The sequence below is a fragment of the Chiloscyllium punctatum genome, chromosome 20, assembly GCF_047496795.1.
Source record: "Chiloscyllium punctatum isolate Juve2018m chromosome 20, sChiPun1.3, whole genome shotgun sequence".
Lineage (NCBI taxonomy): Eukaryota > Metazoa > Chordata > Chondrichthyes > Orectolobiformes > Hemiscylliidae > Chiloscyllium > Chiloscyllium punctatum.
Genome location: NC_092758.1, coordinates 28,345,642 through 28,370,249, shown reverse-complemented (window position 1 = coordinate 28,370,249; position 24,608 = coordinate 28,345,642). Strand labels below are relative to the sequence as shown.

The following is a 24,608-nucleotide window of genomic DNA, read 5'->3' as shown; positions in this document are numbered from 1 at the left end:
ATTGTGGTATGTATCCATTAGATATCCAATACACACACTACAAAAAAGCTTTTGTTTGTGATTTCAAGTTTAAATGGAGGTTTCACTTCTCTGCATTTGATTATGTTCAGTTACACATTCTAACTCTTAGAATGTCATAGAAAGGATTCTTCAAACTGATTGGTGGAAGAGACATGCAGTTGTTTGCCCTGCTTTATACACATCCAATATTTCCTTTAGAGGACACTTAGATGATTTTCTAATTACTTCAAATTACCACACTTAATTCATTTGACAGCTGCAAGCCTAATGAGAGGTTAGCATCATTCATTCTCCAGGCCGATATTGCTTTATTATGAGTGAAAGATTCGCCTTCTATTTTTATCTTTTTGCAGGAGATTATGTTGTGATGTCTGTGTACTTCGATCTTAGCAGACGAATGGGCTACTTCACTATCCAGACCTATATCCCTTGCACATTGACGGTTGTTTTATCCTGGGTATCATTTTGGATCAATAAGGATGCAGTACCAGCCAGAACATCATTAGGTAATTACATCATATGAACTATATTGCTTTCTGACAAAATAATAACAGTTTTCACCTCTTCTAATTGTTCCTTTAAAAATAAATATACACGGGAGGAATTATTGTATGTTGCACTGCTTCTCATTACACTATATCATGGTTATTCTGTGTAGGCAGGCTATGCCACAGATCAATACCTGCACAATGCTTCATTAATGTCAATGAAGAAGAATAGTACATATCCATGCGGTACACAACACTTGGTTTCGCCTGACCCAGCAAACTGACCGAAACATGTGTCACACAGCTATTCCTCCCCAGGCAAACTAAATCTTCCCCTCAATGTTTAATAGCTAAGTTAAAATTCTGTTAATGGCGTGGCCGAACCATGCTGTTGACAGCTGCATTCTGTTCGGTCATATTACCCTCTGTGTTACCATTTGAATAAAATATGAAGATCAATGTGAAACCTGTCTTATCTTGCCATGTATAATGTGCAAGCATGCATATGGAAATTCTGTATGATTTGTGTGGTGGGAAGACATATGTTTGTGTTGGTGTGGGTAAATATAGGAAATGGATAGGCATTGTGCTCTTGGATTGATTCAATCCTAAAATGGTGAGATCTGAGATCCTAACTGTTTACATCCATTTAATGCAAAATTTCAGTCAAATGTTTAACATATAATTTTGTTGTTGAAAGCCAAAGAATATCACATGACCTTTGAGTCATTCCGTGGTATTTGTTTTCTTTAGTTTTATGTGCACTGACGTTTCTGAATTGTTGTACAAAACACAAGAAACTGCGAGAAAATATCCTTTAATCCATTGGATTCCCTTATTCTTGTCACAAATGTTCAATTACAATTTTCTGAAGGAAATGATAGGTCACAGAATAAGAAACTCACTTTTTTTCCAAATCTCTAATATATCAAGCTCATATTAAAACCAAAATTGCTTATTTTCTTTTTCCTTATAGCCAATATGCTGGGAGAGGCCATCTACCTCTGTTGTTGATAGACTCATGACTGAACATTTATTTATAATGTACAAGAGTAACATAGCTATTTAGGCAGTTCTGAACAATTACAACAAATGCATTAAACTCTGAATATTGGCCACTATTTTAAATGTATAATATGCAAAGGCAGTAAAGATCAAAATCAAATGAATTGTGGATGCTGTAAATCAGAAACAAAAATAGAAATTGCTGGAAATGCTCAAGTAGGTCTGGCAGCATCTGTGGAGAGAAATCAGAGTTAAGGTTTCAGGTCAAGTGACTCTACCTCAGAGCAAAGGAAGTGTATTTTTCAGTACTAAGCTTTAATTCCAGGAGAAAAAATTCATGGCACAGCAATCTAACATATGATAATTGTGTGATTTTCTCTGATTCTTGTCAATCACTGTGATTTTCTTTTACCTATTCAGGAGGATTTGGGTGTTGCTGACTGTGCCAACATTAATTGCCCATCCCTTATTGCTGATGGATAAAGTGATGGTGAACTGCCTTATACTGCAGTCTTTGTGGTATAGGCACAGTGACTATGCTGATATGAGGGAAGGAAATTCCAAGGTTTGGACCCAGTGACACGGAAGGAATTGCAATGTAGTTCCATGTCAGAATGGTATATGATTTGCAGGGGAACTTAAAACTGGTGATATATCTGATGCCCTCCGAGGTGATAGAGGTCACAGGTTTTGAAGGTACTATCTAAGGAGCTTTGGTGATTCATGGGAGTGCACCTTGTATATAAATGCTACAATGCATTTATTATGGAGGGAATGAATGTTGAAGGTGTTAGATGTGGAACCAATCTATCAGGCTGCTTTATCCTGAATGATGTCAAGCTTCTTGAGTTATTGCAACTGCAAGTGTGATATGCTCTGTCACAGTCCTGATTCAAGCCTTGCTGATGGCGGATAGGTTTGAGGATTCAGTAGTTGAGTTAGTAGTCACAGAACTAAAAGCCTTTGACTTGCTCTTGTAGCCACAATGTTTATATGGCTGGTCCAGTTTCTGGCCAACAGGAACACATCCAAGGTTTCTGTTGAGGCCATGCTCATGGGTAACAAACTTGGCTACCAGCCTCTGCTCAGCCACTCTGCATTGTTGCATATCCTGAAGTCTGCCTTGGAGGACAGTCACCTGAAGATCTGAGGCCAAATGTCCCTGAATGCTGAAGTGTTCCTTGACTGGAAGGGGATATACCTGTCTGGCGATTATTGTGTGGTATCTATTCATTCATTGTCACAGTGTTTGCTCGGTCCCGCCTAACTACCATGCCTTGGGCATCCTTGCCTGCAGCATATAAGATAAACAACTTTGGCCAAGTCACATGAGTACCTGCTGCGAAGATGGTGGGCAGTGTCCCCACGTGTATCCATGTCGACACTCTGACTCGTCTTACATGGTTGCCATGACGGGGCTGTATGATGTTGTGGTCAATATTGTCCTGATGTCTGGGTAGTTAGCTGTGAACAATGGTCTGTTTAAAGTTTGGTGGATGTTCAAAGGTGAGAAGTGGAGGCATAAGGAAGGTCTTGGTGAGATGGTCATCCTCATCGATAATGTGTTGCAGGCTGTGAAGAACATGATGTAGTTTCTCTGCTCCCAGGAAGTACTGGGCAATGAAGGGTCCCTATCTGTTGCATCCCTTGTCTGTCTCCTGAGGAAGTCATTACGATTTCTCGCTGTGGCACGTCGGAACTGGCAATCGATCTCCAGTTCCAACATGCCATAGCGTGAGCCTTCCTTTATTCAACAGTGCTGAACACCCTGGTTCCCTTGGCTGCAGCTCTTTGAGCTTGTGTCTCTGATTATGTTGGTGTTGGGATTTCCTTCATCTTCTCCTCTTTCCCTCCACGTTTACCACAACAATACTCGTGCAACAACTGGATTAAGTTACTCAAACACCTGGCATGGAAGTACGGATCTGTGAAGAAATATCAGGACAGCAATGTTTGTTTCCTGTTTGAAATCCTGACGCAGTCAGGTTATCGTATGGGTTTTGACAGGCTTCTCAAGAGGTTGACCACAGACCTGCCCGACAGTCGCATTTGCGTGGTGAAATGCATTCACCAGAACCCATGCCTGGATTTCCACTTTCTCATCTGCCATTTACAAGATCTTTGTAGCCTTGTTCTTTACATTGTTTTCCATGCACAAAACAATCAGTTCAATCAGATTCTTGCTGCTCTTCATTGTTTCCTGAAGTACAGCCCTACAACCTTGGAATCTATAGCTCACATAACAATTTTATCACTATGTCTTTAGCATTCAAACACATTGGCCTGTGAATGTGCCTGTGTAGCTGCATGTGAAATACTTCCTTACCCCTTGCCCCCATCCATCAACCATCAAGGCCACTGTTTGTGATTCCTAAATGCCATTCTTCTCAGAGTTAAATGATTCATGGCATGTGGATGGGCTATTATGGTTAGGAGTTGATGGATCCAATTCATCTTTATTTTGTACTGAATGCTTCCATTCAGGTTTAGGCCTTAACCAAGCACGTGGTATTTTTCAATTTCCATGTCAATTCTCTCCGGTGGGTCTGTTTGTGCAGGAACAAGTGCAAACAGGTCTCAGTTTATACTGTGCGTGCTCTGCATGGCCATTTTATATCAGGCGATTTTGCAGAAAGGTAGTGCTTGTTAAATTTTCACTTGATTTGTTCATACTCTCCACTTCTTTTCTACAGCACACTTTGCTTCCCCATCACTTCTTTCTTGCATTCATTCTGTCCTTTTTCAATATCCTTCTGTGATTATCAGACCTTTCACCACCTACCTTGACATTCCTGCTCTTCTCCTTAATTCCACAGCCGTCCAGATCTCCATACCCAGCCTTAGCCTCACACTGAGTCATTATCAAAATTACCTGTTCATTCTGCCTCTCCAGTGCCTTAATGCCCTTGTGTTCCAACCTCTAAATATTCAGGGACCATCTTTCCTTGTCCTGATCACAATGGCTCTCCCCCTACATCCCAGTTGCCTTCTTTCATTTTCCTGGCCCCTTCTAGCACCTCTCACAATGTGGACATTCAGCTCCATTCCATATCATTTGTTTGTAACTAACCAACCAATTTCTGAACCTTTTGACTGAAGGTCCCTTCGACTTAAACTCTGTCTGATCTGGTCAGATTTGCCAGTGTCAGCCTGTGTGGCAACTGGCTTTCTGGAAGAAGGCAGCGAGTGGTAGTTGATGGAAAATATTCAGCCTGGAGTACAGTTACTAGTGATGTGCCACAAGGATCTGTTTTGGGACCACTGCTGTTTGTCATTTTTATAAATGACTTAGATACAGGCATAGGTGGATAGATCAGTAAATTTGCAGATGACACTAAAATTGGTGGATTAGTGGACAGTTTGGAAGAGTGTTACAGATTGCATGGGGACTTGGATAAACTGCAGAAATGGGCTGAGAGTTGGCAAATGGAGTTCAATGCAGCTAAATATGAGGTGATGCACTTTGGGAGGAATAACAGGAAGGCAGAGTACTGGATCAATGGAAAGATTCTTGGTAGTGTGGATGTGCAGAGGGATCTTGGAGTCCATGAGCATAGATCCCTGAAAGTTGTCACCCAGGTGGATAGTGCTGTTAAGAAGGCATACGGTTTGTTAAGTTTCATTGGTAGAGAGATTGAGTTACGGAACCGCAATATCATGCTGCAACTATACAAAACACTGGTGCAGCCAGACTTGGAATATTGTGTACAGTCTGGTCGCTCCATTACAGAAAGGATGTGGAAGTATTGGAAAAAGTGCAGAGGAGATTTACCAGGATGTTGCCTGGTCTGGAGGGAAGGTCTTATGAGGAAAGGCTGAGAGACTTGGGTCTGTTCTCATTGGGAAGAAGAAGGCTAAGGGGGGATTTGATAGAGACATACAAGGTGATCAGAAGATTAAATAGGGTAGATAGTGAAAGGCTTTTTTCTCGGATGATGACGTCAGCTTGTATGAGAGGGCATAACTACAAATTGAGGGGTGATGGATTTAAGACAGATGTCAGAGGCAACTTCTTTATGCAGAGTGTGCTAAGGGCGTGGAATGCCCTACCTGCTAAGGTAGTCAACTCAGCGACATTAGGGAGATTTAAACAATCCTTAGATAAGCACATGGATGATATTGGGATAGTGTAGGGGGTCGAGCTGACAACATTTCACAGGTCGGCGCAACATCGAGGGCCGAAGGGCCTGTTCTGCACTATACTGTTCTATGTTCTATTCTGTGTTCTATCATGGGCAGATTAACTGGGTCAGGCTTCACCCTTGATACAGTAAGCATTTAACAACGAGAAAGATCAAATATCATATAAACTGGCCCTGGTAGACTTCACTTTTTACACTGTGTAATTGTTCATGCGAAGAAATGACTTGGTGATGAAATATCCATATTACTCAAGAAGCTTGAACTGTCTGCAGTTTGGAAGGAGAAGTGAACCCTACCAAGCACATGCCTCATCTATGTCATCAGGCTTGTGAACAGATGTTTCCCATTTTGACCTTACAGCATTGTGCTCATCAACATAACTCCAACAGGTTCGAGTGTTACTTAAAATTCATGGATGCTATTTTATGCAAAAGAGGCTGCTCACTGTGAAAAGGATGATCCACCTGAAAGGATCCAAAAACATAACAGCAAAACTTTAACTTGCTGTGGAAAATATTTTCGGCTACCCAATTAAACTCCCCTACCCACTTTTGGAAAGACTCAGGGCAGACCCTTCATTTCTATGATGCTATAGAACTGAAGAGGAATACAATATGATTCGGTTTGAATCAGATTTTTAGTTTTAATGTGGGGTAGAAATGGGTAGTTACATTCCCCCTCAGCTAGTCATTTTTATTATGATATACTCATATTTCTGTAAATCGTCTGTCAGTATAACCTGGTATATGAATTTCTTTGCTGATTTGTTACCAAGCATATAGGTCATATGTTACAAAGCCTGGCAGAATATATTGAACATCATATCACTCCGTTTGCAAAAGCAAAATGCTGACTGTACTCATGCAGCCCACACTTACAAAGTACTCAATGCAGTGTCCAAAATTAGAAACACTCTGCAATGGACAATATTTGTTGGACAGTCCTAAGTGTGTAAAGAAATATGCTGACAACTCAATTTGGGGTTGTTAGTTTTTTTCAGTACGACACACTTACATGTATTGGAAGTGGCACATGTTTATATTATTATGTAGGGCCCTGTTCTTTGCAGATAGGATGTATTTATACACACACTGCGCCTAATTCAGCACAACGAAAAAGCTTAGAGGCATTTGCTATTTCAAATTTCAAGGTAATTCCTTGACCAATCTAAGTCAAACTGCTTGATTTAAATTTTAAACAAAATTTGGCAGTTAACTGTCAATGATAATTCTATTTTGTTCTCATTGGACCATATTTCCACAATTAAAACCGATTGCTCAAGTTATTAAATTTCACCAAATAAACGCAAACTTTCTAATTAAGAAGGTATCCATAAACATGTGATTTTTACTGCAGATTTGGAGACTGTGTTGATACAGTACAGAGTTGGGCCTGCCGACCTCAGAGACGGAGTGTAAGCAGTCACAGGGACAATGAATCACATTCTGGCCCTCTTTCTTAATGACAGAAATTGGGTTGGTTGGAAATAGGGGCAGAACTTCTATGTCCTGATCCCACACATTATTTTAATTTAGTCCATGGTATCAGTAAAATTGTGCCCTGAAAATCTGGCCCTAAGTACTTGCACTTTGAGTGGTTTCTCAACTTATCCTGCAAGCCTCAAAAGTTTATGTACGTACACAAGTCCCCATCTCACTGCAACCCCTGTAAAATGGCACAATTTTGTTTAGGTCATCATCATATTTTATGAAATACATTAAGACTTCATTATGGTTTGCAGAAGTTTTCTTTTGTAATGTATAAACTTGAAATCATACCCTGTACAATCAGGTTTAAGTTACTAATATATCAAAATTGCAGTGTTCCTAGTACCGACACTTGGAAAACATCTGTTTGGTTTGCACTCATCTGAAAAGTACCAAATCACCACTAATCTCTGCCCTCAACCCTTCAGCTAATTTCATACTCATACTGCTTCTATCCCTTTAATTCTAAAAGCTTTTGTTTAACAAGTCTATTGTGTAGTAATTTATCAAACATCTTTTGAACATTAATACATTAATTGAACTACCATTATCATGTTATCTCCATTACTTCATCCAAGAACTAAATCAAGTCAACTAAACTAAAGTGGCTTTTAACACATTCATGATGACTTTCACTTATTATGACATACTTTTCCAAGTGCTAAATATTTTCCTCCCTGGATTTTTGTCTCCAGTGGTTTTTTCACACTGATGTTAAGTTCACTGGCCCGTAGTTGCTAAGTTTATCCCTCACTTCATTTTTTTTTAAGAAAAGAATAGCACTTCTAGTTCTCTGATTCTAAGACACCAACCCACATTTGAAGGAAAATTGGAAGGTTCCATTCAGTAACCTCTATGCATCCCATCTGGAGCAGGTGATGATTTTATTTTGTATTGTGCACTTCATCATATTTTTTCATCTATTTTCAACATTGCTACTTTTTCCTTCTTTCCTGTTACATTAACAACCTCTTCCTCTCTACTCAAATCAAATACAAAGTACTCATTGCTGCTATGCCATCATCCTTTATTTTTTCCACTATGAATTCTTCCGTATGTTTCCTAGTCAGTTTCGCCTTTTCACTATCCTTTTGCTATTATGCATTTGCACAATACGTTTAAGTATCCTTTTTATATTATCTTTAAATGTATCCTCATAATGTCTTCTTCACACTTTCATTTTCTTTCAAAGATCATCTCTGTATTTTCTAGTTAAATATTTTTGATGCTTGATTGCCTACTGTCTTTTTTCTATTACTACTTAAAACTTCACTGTTCCCCTAAAATTTGATCCATTTGCCCTACTTCATTCCTCATAACTAGTCTTGTCACTCTTTTCTTCCTCATTGCATTGATCAAATAAGGTTTTCCTGTAAACATTTCAAAATTTCCATGCCTTTGTTTCTTGTTATTCTAACAATCCTGTTAATCTTTTGGAAATTGAAGTCCCTGATTATATATTGGTTGTATCTTTCTGTAACTTGGTCACAACTTTCCTTACCTATCTCATTCTCATTACTTAGTTGCCTTTAGTAAAAGCCTCTGATCGTGAGTGGCTCGCACTATTTAGTTGCACCCTGCACCACTTAAATGGTAGGAGTTTTAAACAAAACTATCTAGGCTATAGTTTGATCATATTGGGAAGCAAGTCCAAAAATTTTCATTGTACCTTAGGTCTGAGATCAATAAAGAAAAAGATGCTGTCAACATGAGTCCATTCATCTTCAAATTACATGTCCTTTCAACTGCACCACAAACTCTCAATCTGTGTTCAATTTACTGAATCCCCATCACCTACCTACCAACAATCTCTTTCAATTGCCATTCACTCCGAACATTAGTGCTTTACTTTACCCTGACACAATTAACACTGCTACAAGCCTTGAAAGTACAACTCAACCAGGCATCTTATAGGATACTAATACCCTTATTCATTCAACAGAAAATGGTCCATGCCAAGGCAGAGGGGAAAGAACTAGTGGAAGACAAGTGTAGGAGACAATGCTACTCACAATGGGATGGGCCATCACTGAGGCTGTGGCCACTGGTGGTGACCAATGATCAGGGTTTGTGCATATCTACTCCTCATCTCATTCAATTTTCTGTCTTTCTACAATTTCTTCTGATTCACAAGCTGCAGATGGCTTCAATCAACACTTCCCTCTTTCTCCTGTCTCGTCACTGCACAAACCTTTGTCTCTTTTCATTTTCAGGCACCCAACAAAGGGATCTTTTCTAGTCAGTAGAGTAAAATGATGAAGATAGTAAGGATGAAAAATTGGCATCATTTGATTTTATTCTTGTAGTTGCTAACTTTGACACTGACATGGCATAACTGGAGGTTAGGACAGAAGAGGATCTACACTTGAGACTACACGAGTACAGGATCCGTGGTCATGGGCAAGAGTAGCAATATTTTTAGCTTGTTGAACTTTGAGGTCATACACTAGCTCTGCTTCAAGTGGCAGTTTCAATGGACCAGGCTACAGAAGAAGGCTGATGTATGTAATTAACAGTTCTATCAAAGGTTTGAGAGCAACAATGGAAGCTCATAATGTTGCCTTGTATTATGTTACTACAATCATATGTGTGGATATCCTGTTAAGAGGAATCTACAGAATAACATAGCAATCCCTCAATGTGATCCCTAACAGATCAGTAAGATTGTTGACAGATCACTTGAGGCAAGTGACAGTGGCAGTGTGGAGCATGAACCTACAATCTTTTCTCAGCATGTGAAATTCCTGTCACATCCCAAGTTTCCCTACTGTTGCCTGTTGTCTAGCCAGCTTGAGCAATCTACCACAGCCAAGGAATGGTGGCACAGCCTTTGAGGCCCCAAACTGCTTAAGGTTAACATGTAAAACAATTTGCAGTCTCCTTAACTGCAGGTCAACAACCTTCTATAATCATGTATTATGGGCAGCTGAAGCACATGGTGGGAGTACTTATTTTTATACACATTTTATCAAGATTAAATTTCAAATTTAGATTTTACTCTGCACTTCCTTGATGGTGTTTATTGTTGTCATTGTGACAAAGAGGATAATGTGATGATTAGAGAATAAATGTGAAGAGCATAGGGTTGTTGGTGAATGGTGAACTGTGATAGAAGATATGGATATGCCATAATCATTATTTGATACACTACAACTAATGCAGATAGAAGCTGTTTAACATTATAGCCTGCTTCCCCTCTGTGTGTAAATTGGGATATGACTTTCAAAACTGCTCTACTGGAATCAGAGCAGTATTGTATTGCTGATAAACAATGTAACCTGCCTGCTCTGCAGCTGCAGGTAGTCATTTAGTTCAAATCTGCAAACTCTTTAACCAAGGCAGCGTCCACCACACTTCACATCCAAAATGTGCACTATTTCTTAGGCACATAGTGCCTAAAGCCAGATGCCACAGAGGTAACCTACTTTCCCATTTTTTGATTGTCGGTTATGTCATAACTGACTTGTACATGTTCATAGATGACCTCATTTTGTGATGCCCTGAATTATCCAGTTGTACTGATTGTGAGATAGGCACCATTTACCATCATTACAATTGTGAAATTGCATTTACATGTGCGCAGTTGAACACAGAAATCCAGAAGCTGCTGAACAGTGATATTCTGTTACTCTGAAAAGTAAACTGTTGAAGTCCCCCACAGATGGAAATCACTTAGAAATGTCTGACTGTGAACTTTTCTTATGCTCTAATATCGATGTTAAAACTTATGGTCTTGTCAACGACATGTAACTGGGAATTAATGCTGTACCAGATCATAACTACTTCTAAAGAACCATTATATTTGTCTGTCAAACTTTACCATTATGACAAAAATTCCATTGGGGGTGCATACAATTAAAAATGTATTTTTAAAGTTTGTTTAGAATATTTCTGCTCTCTGTCTATGCAAATTTTATAAAATATGAGAAATAAGTCTACACTACTTAGTGGTTTGCTGTCTGTGAGAATTCATAAGCTTCATGTTGTTTACTGACATTACTATTGTTGGATGGCTGGAGCACTCCTGGCTTGATGCCAGAGTCCAATTCATACCAGGAAAGATAAATCCATTTCTCAGGGATAATTAAACCTTTGCCAGTCACTTTCTTTGAAACAGCAGCAAGGGCTGTTACTTTGCCACAAAATCCCAGTGCATTTGAAGGAGTGAAAATTCACTTGCACAAATAACAGCAGTGAGTGTATCAAATGTTTCACAGGATTGAAATTATTTGCTCAGTGAGATAACTATTCAAAATAAAAATGATGGAGTGTATTTAAGTCAAGTTCCATTGCTAACATGCCATTTATATGCAATAAAGGTCATGCTAATACAAACTTGAAAGACATAAATGCGTGGAAGGTTTCATTGTCTACTTCTCTTCTATGTGTTATAGTGTCAAATAAAAGTTAAAGGAGGTTTCTCACATATTTTCATGATCTTACTTTCATTGCAGGCATAACAACTGTCCTGACTATGACAACACTGAGCACGATTGCACGTAAATCGCTGCCCAAGGTTTCCTATGTGACTGCTATGGACCTGTTTGTGTCGGTTTGCTTTATCTTTGTGTTTGCTGCGCTGATTGAATATGGGACCTTGCATTATTTTGTCAGTAACAGAAAGCCCAGTAAAGACAAAGACAAGAAGAAGAAGAATCGCGTATGTACTCTTATCATAATAGCATCCTTGGATATGGTTATTGATGTTTGAAGTTAGAAAGGTCATAAAAGTCAGCACCACAATTGGTGATGGGTACAGAAGCACTTTTTCAAAAGCTTTGTCAGAGTGTTTTGCTGTAACACTGACTCCTTCAAAGATTGTAATGTTACTCTTTGTTTTAAATAGATAAATGTGCTAAAGTATAGCATACATTTGAAATAAATACTTCCCTCGGGTGAAAACATTGCACTTTTTTGCCTTCATGAGCTGTTCCACATTTTCAACCTTAGAATGGAAGTACAATCCATTTTGCCAAATGTGGTCACTTGATTAAATGTTTTATCCTTTTTGAGATATTACTGATTTAACTGTATACCGTTATGAAGGAATGGAAAGCATACATTCTGAAATTTGCTGCCAGAACATCCCTCTTCTATTTTTTGCTACATACCTACCACACCTACCATTAGATCTTGATCAGTTTTTACAATCTTTGACCTAAGAATTAACCAATGTACCTGTTCGATGATCATTATTACCAAATAATGGTGTGTAATCATACCTTCTGACTTTTCAATTAAGATTTAAGGAGAATTTCTTGTGCACCATATAAATAATAAGATGCAATTTGTGGAGCTGTTATTCTCTGCACCAAACATTCAAATCCAAATGCCCTCTATGAAGTCCATCACTGGGATATGACAGGTTGTTCAACATAGATCTGTTTCCTGTCCTATAAATGAATTTCTTGCTACTTATTGATTCTGATTTCTCTCTACACTTCCTTCAAATGTATTTCAATTGCATTGTGATAATGATATATCCCCTTAAGTTTTCATTAAATATTTTTATTCTGTTTCTTAAAAAAAGCTTCTTCGGATGTTTTCATCAAAGGTACTTTATATTTATTTTTCCAATGAACATAGATATTTAGTTTTTTGTTTGTTTCTAGTTTGTTTCCAGTTTGAAAATATCCCTTTTTTTAACCAAAGGTATCTATTTCCGTCAATATGCTGATGTTGTTAATATCACAAGGAAAATGTACCTTTATCTTTTGAGATGGGTTCAATATATTTGAATGTTATTTGATTGGTTTTAATTCTTTGCCCAGTTGATGTGTGGCTCTGTTGTATAACTTCTTATAGCTGGCAAAACAAGGCAGACTGCCTATGTAATATGTTTTCCAACCCAAGCACAGCTATCTGGTCATAAAGATATACAAATTTATTCTTTTCTGCAATTATTTTTCCTATCTCTTTATGATTATATGTTTATCACTGCTACTGAACATGATTCCATCTCTCAAAACCATTCATTTCTCACTGTGTAGTTACTTGTAAGTGTAAACGGCTGCTCAACAGTAGCAATAATGTGTTGATCCAAAGTTTCTATATTGTAAATATTTTGTAATGGAAGGATTCAAAGACATGACTCACAGTGAGCAAAGCTGGATATATAGCATCCTTCATTGTGTTAGGATGTCTCAAAGTGTTCTAAGTTCATTACTTCAAAAGTGTTACTTTGTCTTCAATGTTGGGGTGAGGGCTTTGCTTGAACCGCATTTATTGACCATCTTTAATTCCCTTAAAGAAGGTTGTAGTGAGCTGCTACCTTGAACTGTTGCAGTGCTTGGAATGTAGGTGCACCCATATTACTGAGAAAGAGGTTGCTCCAGCATTTAGGAGCAGTGATAGTGAAGGAATACTGATGTTGTTCCATGTCAGGAGACTTGAGGGAAACTTGCAGGTTGTGGTGTTCCCATGCACCTGCTGTCCTGATCCTTTGCGATGGTACAGATTGTAGGTTTGTAAGGTGCTGCTGGGTATGCCACTGAGAGTTATTGCAGTACACCTTGTAGACGGTACACACTACATTTGATTGATGCATTGATGGTGAAGGGAGTGAACATGGAAGGTGGTGAATAGGGTGCCAATCAAGTGATCTGTTTTGTCATGGGTTGTGTTAAGCTTGAATGTTGTTGAGCAGTATCCATCTAGGTAAGTGCAGAGTATTCCATCACAACTTGTGGTGACAAGAAGCAAGATGCTGACTACAAAATTCATAGACTCTGACCAGCTTTTGTACTCACAGTATTTATATAGCTGTTTTTGGTTCAGTCAGCTTTTGGTCAATCCTAACTACCAGGGCATTGTTAATGGGGGATTCAGCAATGACAAAATCATTGAATGTCAAGACTAGATTCTCTTCTTTTGGAGGATTCTCTGCTGTTGCCTGGCACATGTGTAGCATGAATATTATTTGCCAGTTAATTTCTCAATTAAGTCCGAGCACCAGTTGCTTGTTAATTGAAGAATACTTATACAATATCAATACAATGTTAATAATTGTTTTGTGAAAGACATGACAGGCCATATGTAACTTTTGTGTTATTTTGCAACTGTTTCATCTCTGACTTTAACTGGGAGATATGAGTTATTAAAATAGCCTAAGATAAGATAAGAGATATTTTTAACTATATAGCAAAAATTACGTAAAGTAAGATGAAATGCTTGGTACATGTAATTTCAATTAAAAGTATTCTGTAAAAATATTTCTAACGTAGAGCACCATAATGGTAGAAATAAATCTATTACCTTCTCCATTTTAAGTGCAGTGGAAAGAGTATATTGGGAATGTTTTATTTGTAAATATTATAAATAGTTACTTTACAATGGAGTCTTAGGGTTGCTTTTTTTTGCCTGATGCACTTCCACTGTCAATGTTTTTGCCTGTCCAAAATCCAATGTGAGTCAATATACAATTCATTATGTTGCTACACACAGCCTGTGGAATGGGCATTGTGTACATTCTAAATCTTTACAGCCTTTTAAATGCTAATCACGTGTTCTTCTAGTGAGCAGCGAAATTTAAGTTCCTATTTCCTTTAATTTTACCAATATCTCTTAAGACTTTTGATGCAAAATACCCATTTCTCCTTTAATGTGTTCTAAACTGGATGTAGATAAGAAATTTGTAAAATGTTTCGAACAAATCCAACATATAAACCAATCAGACAAAGTGGCACTTTTATGACCCTGTTCAATATGTTACATAATACAATAGTAGGCTAATATCTCCATCATGAATTCACTTCATGTTAAACAGCAGAATTGAAGAAGTAATCACAAAGCTCTTTGTTTTAGGCATTATGATCCAGTGTCTAAAATCAAAATACATATGGAACTAATTCATTTCAAAATTACTTAAGTCCATTAGCTAATTTATTAAGATGCTATATAAATAGTTATAAATTAGATTCAAGAGGTAAGTAATACTGTTCAGATGTATTATGTGAGGTTCTTGCTCAGTCCTATTCTAACCATTGTTAATGCACCAGATTTTGATTAAATTCCAGTTCATGAATCCCGATTTCATCACTTTCAGAAGTTAGAGAGAATTGCTATTTATCAATTTCTTCCATCATTTGGAAAATCCTGTCAATGTTGTCCAACTCAATCAGTATAATAAGCAATTGAATGATTGTCCACATTGATATGATTATACATATTCTGTCAGAAAATGTGCTTAGTTATATTTGATCCCATTTATCAAGAATAGTTTTAACAATGCATTATCATAAACCAATAACACTTAAAGATGTTTTCTTCAACTTTGCATACTTCTGTAGACTGAATTTTATCAATCCTTAATCTCTAATATTCAAAAGTGGTTACTTACTTTCCTTTTCTGCTCTGAATCATCTAATCAAATCATTCACTTCACAGAACAAGTTCATTGCCATAGTATCTTAATTTTGACATGGTGCCAGATCTTAGAATTTGACAAATGTAACATGTTAACAAATCTCTACTCAGTCCATCTTCTAGAGACAATTGCTGTTGCCTCACAGTATAGTGAGGTAGATTTTCAGCTTCACTGCCTGGGTGATAATCTCCTGGAATAGGTCATTCATTTTTATATACCCACCTCTTCCCCCCTACCCTTTAATTTTCTGCCCATTTAAAGCAAAAAAGAAAACTTGTGGAATAAACTTTTAAACTTTCTTTATAATGAGCATTACAAAGAACAGTCCATTATAGAAACCACATGATATAGACATGTGAAGGCCACAGTCTTTTCTAAATGGCAATTGACAGGGTTTTTAGTGTAACTATTTACAAGTCATGTAAAGAAAAGACATTCTACAGACTCAAGCACTAGATCTGTATTATCCAACATCACAGTATCTTTACTCCAAGAATACATGGTAATTCTGCTTGAAAAGGGGTCAAGATATAAAGTAGTAAGTTCACCCAAGTTCTTTTACAGTACCACATTTCTCTATTTACGTGAGCATTACCCATAGTGCCCCCATCCCCCTCTTTGGGTTGAGGCAATAATTTTCACCAGTATTCTCAGCTCTCTGGAGGATCTACAGGATGTATAGTCTCCCTTGTTATTGTTTGGTAGGGCAAACACATGTGTAGTGTAGGATAGCTGGTTCTCTGTAGACAAGAACTTCTCTGGAACTGTATCAGAAAGTAAGAGTGCATAGCAGTATGGTCTGCAGACTGGATAACCAGTTCATTTAATTCCCTCTGTGCTCTGAACCTTTTTGCTATTTGCTAGATATTATCCTGAAATTGCAGGTGATTTCCATTCCTAATAAGGATTGTTCTTCTCAATGATAGTCTTCTGCAAAGTTTTAAAAAAATGTGTTGTCTTTTTCAAGATTTTGTCCCTTCTCTGTAAATCTCCAGAGCACATTTATTGACCATAGCGTAATATATTCCTGAGATAGTATCATTCAGTTATTTTCAAGCTTAATGTGTTCATATGAATTGCATAAGAACACTGGCTACTTCTGTAACTAATTTTCAGAAATATGTTGCAGACATTTGTTTTGAGTTATGTAACTACTAGCAACTGGTTTTTTAGGTCAGTATCTGGATTAGTGGTGCTGGAAGAGCACAGCAGTTCAGGCAGCATCCGAGGAGCAGTAAAATCGACATTTCGGGCAAAAGCCCTTCATCAGCAATAAAGGCAGAGAGCCTGAAGGGTGAAGAGATAAGTGAGAGGAGGGTGGGGGTAGGGAGAAAGTAGCATAGAGTACAATAGGTGAGCGGGGGAGGGGATGAAGGCGATAGGTCGGGGGAGGGAGGGTGGAGTGGATAGGTGGAAAAGAAGATAGGCAGGTAGGCAGGGCTCTCCACCCTTCAGGCTCTCTGCCTGTATTCCTGATGAAGGGCCTTTGCCCGAAATGTCGATTTTACTGCTCCTCGGATGCTGCTTGAACTGTTTAGGTCAGTAGCCTCTTTAAAAGATATTTAAACTATTTCAAACCTTAGTTACGTTTAATGGTTCAACCTCCTTTTAATGGTGTATATTAAAGCTGGTCCAGGGCAGTCTTCAGATGTCAAAGCTTTGAAGGTCAAATGGGTTTGATCCAAGTTGGAGTAAAGGACCTCATCTTTCCCTGAGCCTTTTATTAACCGTGTATTATTGTTGATTATTCAATTCGAGGACTTGGAGCTTTCCTGTAAATACATCAAGTTTGCATTGTGCTCTGAATATCTTTGTAAAGACACTTGATATAAGGTCGGTGACTGTTACTGCAGCAGGGCCATCCTGTACCCTCACTGAAGCTTCAATATTTTTCACAATGGAGCTGTGAAATTCTTCCTTGCATCACTGAAGATCTTATTCTTAATCCATAAGCCATACTACGCTGTTGCAGTGGGCATCATTGACTGTTGAATGTTTAAAGTTTCACTTGCTTCTATTGATAATTGCTCTCTTATAAGGTTTTGCCCCTGTTTCCCTTTAGTGTTCTGACCTTTTATCAAAGGGAGAAATTTCTGTTTAAATCCACGTTGGTTGTTGCTACACCTTTATTTCCCCTTTCTTCAACAAAACAAAGCAACGATTCTGCTCAAAAGAGGCAGCAGGGACTTTGAAACAGTGCCACCTAGATGCAAGAGAACAGGTCTAAGCCTTCACTAAATGACAATCTGAGTCTCTGTGGTTATCTCTTGAAAGGGCAAAATAACGTCCAGAAATACCATTACCAGCTCGTTACACCTCCCCCTCCCCAATCAATTCAAGCATCTCTTTTGATAAGCTAAAGCTCAGCATTACCTTTTTGCAATCCTCAGGCTAGATGCCTGCAGTGGAGAGAAATTCCTGGTTTGCTGAACCATCTTCAGCAACTCTGGCACTTGATACACATGCAGTCCCATTTAAAGAACAATAATGGTTAGGAATAACATTCAGGATGACTGGCTTCATATTGTCGCAAAGGGTGGCATGCACCAGCTAGTTTACTGTTATTTTAAAATCACTAGTATTACAAAGTTGAGTGGAGAAGTTGGATGTTTTCTTTAACCATGACCAAGACATCAAAAGAATCAATATATCTGCCCTTGTGTCAATTTAAGGTAAATTTTGTTGTCACTTACCTTTCATGTATATTTACTAGAATAGAATGAAAGTAATGAAGTTGAAATCTTGCAGTAGACCTGCCATAACCCCTAGGAAGAGTTCCTCTTGCCCTTCTGTGTTCTGTACTGTGATAGGCAGGCTCGCAGTGTATAGTGATCTGTATTTAACTCTGCGCTGTTGCTGCAGCTGTAACCTAGGGTCACTGCCTTTGCACTATGCAATCCTCCATAACGCTGGCTGCGTTGAATTCTCACCAATAGTCCACTCATGGTGTTGACAGCACACTGTTTCTTCACATGTTTACCATTAGTAGATTCTCTAAGCATTTGTTTCTTCCCCTTCCCTCTTAAGGAGTTTTTGAATTTCTGGGAAGTCTTTACTCACTGTGCCAAATTTAATTTTTTGTTTCTTGTTACTTGTTGCTTCATATAGATTTTGTGACTCCATGGTTCAGTACCTAGGTGGGCTTTGTGGGCCATCACTTGCTGATCCCTATTACGACCGAGCTCCTATTCAGGTGTTCCTCCCACTTCTGGAATTAAATCGCTTGGCTGGCCTCATGGTTTACCCATTACACTACTGTTGGTGGAATTCACTTCGGTCTTTTCTCACATCCTGGCTCTAGTTCAATAATTCTGATCACTGTTAGCCACCAAGTAGAAATATGAAGTTCATAATATCGGAGAAAGTGAGAACTGTAGATGTTGGAGATGAGTGTCGAAAAGTGTAGCACTGGAAAAACACAGCAGGCCAGGCAGCATCCAAGGAGCGGGAAAGTCGAAGTAATAAAACCTTTAGAGCTCACTAAGATTAACAGAACTCTTTTCACAAGGCATAGCAAGACAGGACATGAAGTCTTACTGAAACTCCAGATCCATGTGGTCTTCTACCAGTGTGACAAACCTCCTTTTGCACATATGCAGCAGCTAGTCCTGCAGAAAAGATATAATTAACCCTTTATGTTACAAATAGTTTTCATTTCTATGAAGGCACATCTGATTTCTATAATAGGAAACTGACTATCAGTACTATTTTTAAGGCTATGATTTTTCCAACCAGTATGTTTTATTTTAAACTCTGATTTATTTTCAAAGCAAGACATCAATATGCAGTTTAAGTTAAATGTTGCATTCTGATCAGAAATATTAGAGACTAAGTAATAACAAAAATATTAAGTATTTGGAAATTTAGAGTGAAATCTTTTGGATTTAATTCCTGCCAGAATGGAAACCTGAGTTACAAAGCCAAGGGTTTAGCAGTATTACTTGAAATCAGCTACAGCATTTGTCATCAAACCTGCTGACAATGTTGGTGCTGTTGTTGTCTGGCTGACTGACCTCTATATTGTGGAGGGTGAGCGTCAGCTCTCAGAAACCTCCTCTTATCAAGACCCCACCAAACAGGAGACCATTCAGTCCACAACTGTCACCAACCTCATCTCATCTGGGGATCTCACACCAACAGCCTCTCAGCTCATAGTCCCTTAAACCTGTATAGCCCGCTTCTATGGTCTCCCTAAACAGGACTGCCTGGGGAGACCCATTGCTTCTGCCTGATCCTGCCCCATGGAATTTCTTCCTACCTCAACTCTCTTTTCTTGCCTTGTCCAGTCCCTCTTCACTTTCATCTGCAATTCAACGGTTTTAAAGTTTTCAGTTTGCAGGCACCAGCCATCACCTATTCACCATGCTAGGCAATCCCTTTACGCATCCAACCTCCCCCCCCCCCCCTACCATCAGGATGATCTTAGGACTTTCTGCTTCTTTCTGGATTTGTCTTTACTTCAACACAAGGAATTCCAGTCTGTAACAAAAGTACTAAAGAAAACCACCTTTTAAAATTGCTACTTGTCACCTCTTGGACAAGCATAAAAAAGTGGATCATTCTTGATATAACAACAATATACTAATGGTCTTTACAGCTAAAGGTAGTGCTTTTAAACCAGGGGAAATCAAATAAAGGAGATATGCTTTTGCTTCCTAAACTCCAAAAAAATTATGTATGGAAATTCATGTACAAATATCAATCAGAAATAATTTTGCTAATTGTCTTTTATGCATAAAAGTTTGGACACTTATTTTAGTGAATGGACTTCCTCGAAAATGATTAATGTTCCTACAAATTAAAAAAATCTTCTGGTCTCTATTGAATCATTCTCTAATCTGTCCCTCACAGTGATTTTGCTTTTTCCAGCTGATTAGCCAGACGTTATCAAAAATATTAATCAGATCAGATAAATCTACAACTTCCAAAACATCTTGAATTTTTATTCTTTTATAATCTTTGTATACCCTTGTCTATGTGGAGTTTGCACATTCTCCCCATGTCTGGATGGGTTTCCACTGGGTGCTCCAGTTTCCTTCCACAGTTCAAAGATGTGCAGGTTAGGTGGATTGGCCATGGTCAGTTGTTTATAGTGCCCAGAGATGTGCAAGCTCAGTGGGTGGGTCTGGGTGGGATTCTCCTTGAGGGCCGGTGTGGACTTGATGGACCAAATAACCTGCTTCCACACTGTAGGGATCCCATGATTCTATAATAGGAATGATCTTTTTTAAAAATCAGTTGATTTTATCGTACTAATTGTACTCCATTGTAATTTTAGTTCAAACTATTCTTGACTACTTCAGCTTTTCTGATTATTAACCATGTCTGAAATCAGTAATCAATTCTATAAGTAAGAACATTCCTAAAAGACATCCATTACAGGGGAAAGTAAGAAAGCTATTTTTATAAACTTGAGAGTTGTGAGGTACTATAATGAATTGTGTAAAATATCAGTATTACTGCAAAATTGATTGAAATCCATTTGGGAAGATTCCAAGCTTCTCTTTTATTTCAAATGTAATTGCATACAATTTAGTTTTCCCAATAAGGCATATTCTGGGTGCTTATTTCCCAGTAGACTATGCTACGTGCAAATCAATCACACTGTGCATGTAGGGAAACCAGGTATCACTATGAAACTTAAACCTTTTCCCTGTTGAATGTCAAGAAAGTGCAGATAATGAAAAACTCCTTGTCCTTTGCGAAAAGGACATTGATAACCTATTTAATACAGCTGAGAGCTGCAGTCAGAGCTGTGACTGGTATCCCCTGTGGCAGATTGAAAGGATCCATTTATACAAAACAGATATCACTAGTGACTTGAGCATCGATATGCCGTAATTTCAGTTTTGTTGGCAGATCGAAGATCTATAGTTCGGATGTGATTAAATGGAACATGAATCCTAATCAATTATGTTACCCGGCTATGATTTCATTACTTAAATTAGTCCCCTTCTTCTCTGGAACAGGCAGCTTTTCCCTGTTTAAGATTGTGAGAGACAGAAATATGTGAAGGATCCAGATAAAACCCAATTTGTTTTTCTTTTCCTATATCTCTTTAAAAGACCATGCCAGCCAAACATAAAAGACTCATTAAAGTTCAAGTATTATGATAAAGATCTCAAATTTAAGCCAAAATCAGCATTACTGCATTAATTTCTTGTTAAAACCAATTTTGTACATACATCATTTAATGATTTTGCCTTAATAGAATTTACAATTTTCAGGAAAACTTTCAGTCTATGGACAAAAATACCGTAAAATACAAAAGCAAACTCACCCACAATGTATGTTGTAGTTACCAACCTTAAACTGAATTTTAAGAAAGGTATAACCATGAATGAATGCATAGCATGATTATCCTACATCCCTGTGTACTGTTTTCCAGTAGTATTCTATAACCAACAGTAATGATTTAAAAATAAAATTCAAACACACCAGTATGAGTAGGGCTGGCTACTGATATCTCACCAGCCAGCTTGAGGGAAGAAGGGCTGTTGGATGGGGCATGTTTGTGGCACTATTTGGAAGGTGTGTGTTCATTTTAAAATTTGCTGTTTAGTATTTAGGTATTTGAATGATGCTAGTTAACTTAAATTTAGTCCAGGGGATATATCGTTGAAAGGACCGACCTGGTCACCTCAAACAGTATAGCATTCTCTCTTTCACCTGTACTGAAAGAGTAGACATACTGTCTAATACCAAAAAATAAAATTTTGTTTCTAATGGACGTAAGCACACAGCTTAGACTTTCTAAAACAAATCTGAATGAAGTGTTTCATTTGAAGTGTAAGGCCAAAGCACATTAGAGATACAGTACAGGAAACTTAATCCCATGACAAATCTAGATCATTCTCAAATCTTGCTCGATGTTATCAGCAAGGACATGCTTCATCTTAAAAGGGCAGAGAACTGCACAAACCTTCTTTAGAATATGCTATTTTGATTCCCTCACAGTAACCAGATTGACTTATTTTGCTGTAATAATTACAGGCACCTACTGTGGATATCCGTCCTGGGTCATCTGCTGTCCAAATGAACAATGCGTCACATCTGCAAGAGCGGGATGAAGAATATGGATATGAGTGTCTGGATGGCAAAGATTGCACCAGTTTCTTTTGCTGTTTCGATGAGTGCCGCACAGGAGCATGGAGGCAGGGGAGATTGCACATCCGTATCACCAAAGTTGATTCGTATGCCCGTATCTTTTTTCCCACAGCTTTTGGTTTGTTTAACCTGGTCTACTGGGTAGGCTACCTTTATCTGTAAATAGTATGAGAGGCATTTTCTTCTGCTGATCATTAAAAGTCACATGTAAAAATGGTTAATTGGATAAAATATTGTAAATTTTTAAAGCATGTCTTAAAAAGATTAGTGATTGAAAATTTGGTGCATGTTTTAATTTCTGGGCCAAAATTGCTATGAATTTTTAAAACTTTTGTTTTCTGTGGTTTTTGGAGGATTGTATTTTAAATGAATTATTGTAGCAAGCCAAATGCAATGGCTTATCTGTTTTCTTGGCACAAAATGTGGCCAAAAAAAAGCACTTTCAAAGTTAGATTTGCACTGGAGTCAGGCTAATGGATACTTATGGCTTTGGAACATTGCTCAGCACTAGGTTTTCCTGATGTGGAGGGCAAAGAAATGAAGAAGTCCTAAAACTCATCTATCCATGCATTATTTCCATTTTATTATGAAATTTTTGCTATGATTTGAGCAGCTGCAATTAGTAAGCATTAACACTATTTTTTAGAAAAATACCAAATTTTAAAAGACAAATAAGGACTTAATAAGGAGAGGTCTTTCATTAGAAGTAAATAAAGAAAGGATACAATTGTTTTTTAATGTGTTAAATCTTTAGATTATGGATGTATTTTTCCAGTTTGTTTTTCCTCTCTTTATGTCTTTTGCTACCACAAAGACTGTTCCCACTAGAGGGTAATTAGTAATTTCAGCTGGTTGAAGAATTTTAACCCTAATAAAGAGAACCATAAATAAGAAATAATTATCTATATTGAAGGTATTGTTTCACATATGATTTCACATTTTTTATTAATAGTTTTTCCCTTTATTCACATCATTACTCAGCAAAAAGAATAGGAAATAGTGGTGCTAGGTCACCACCAGTTCTGCACTGTAACCATGTCTAGGAGACAATGTGGGTTAAAGAGTCTTAACTGACCATTCTGATGTTAACCATGGGGAGGTGTCTGGTCTACATTTCACACCTTCCCTCTTCCTCCCAGATACATCTTCTGCGATTGAAGCATCTCTTAAGTGGACAAATGCAGTTACAAGTTGGGATTTAATGAGTGTTAAGAAAGTTACAAAAAGCTATTACAGCACAGGAGTTGTACGTACTAGTATTGTTACCTTAGTGCCATTGAAAGGATCACAGATGTACTTCCTGCTTTGAAATCTGACCTCAAGGTTTCCAACTTCCTTGCACATGTGTTGTACTGTTAGGATATCGATACACATCTTGACAGTTTAATGTAAAGTTTTAAACAATGTGTAATTAAAACAGCTGTAGCAGCCTTATAGTTGTTGATACTAATAAAAATTCTGGAATACTCTCATCCATAGTGACAGACTCTTCTTGTTAGAATACCACTGCATTCAGTGGTGGATATTCACTACTGACCTCGAGTATATTAATATTTTAAAAGATCACATGCATTGTCATTAAATATTAACAAACTAAGGCAATGTGCATGTCAAGATTATATAATTAAGCAAATTTCTACATTTTTGTTTTGAAAAATATGAGCATTTATCACCTTCAATTTAACCACCAGACTTAAGTTAAAGGCAAGCATCTGGGGAAATTCACAATCAAAGCTTATTAATTTTGATCATCACATGATAATAATTATTACACTAAGCAGTCATAATAAGGACATCCAGTTCTACTGTGACGTTTGTCCTGTTATGCCTCATTGGGGTAACACTCTGTACCATTCCCAAAGGCATTCCAAAAGGTAGATTTTAAAAAGTATGTGGAATTCCTTAATTTTCCTGGCTTTTAGACCCAGATCGGTTAAAAAATGATAACTTTTGTACTTTAATAGAATTACTGTTTATTACAAGTAATAGACT

At 37.8% G+C, this 24,608-nt stretch overlaps 1 protein-coding gene across 3 annotated transcripts in view; it reads left to right on the top strand.

The window, feature by feature from the left end:
* The window catches only part of gabrg2 (gamma-aminobutyric acid type A receptor subunit gamma2), a 128,768-nt gene extending 104,680 nt beyond the window's left edge, over positions 1-24,088 (top strand). For 2 of the 3 annotated variants that reach the window (XM_072590558.1, XM_072590557.1), the window contains exons 8-11: positions 375-527; positions 11,599-11,804; positions 12,675-12,698; positions 22,503-24,088. In XM_072590558.1, coding sequence (XP_072446659.1) covers positions 375-527; positions 11,599-11,804; positions 12,675-12,698; positions 22,503-22,778 — 659 coding nt within the window. In that variant the 3' untranslated portion in view covers positions 22,779-24,088. The remainder of the gene's footprint in view (positions 1-374; positions 528-11,598; positions 11,805-12,674; positions 12,699-22,502) is intronic. The other variant, XM_072590559.1, reaches the window with a different exon arrangement.
* Positions 24,089-24,608: the final 520 nt, after the last annotated feature.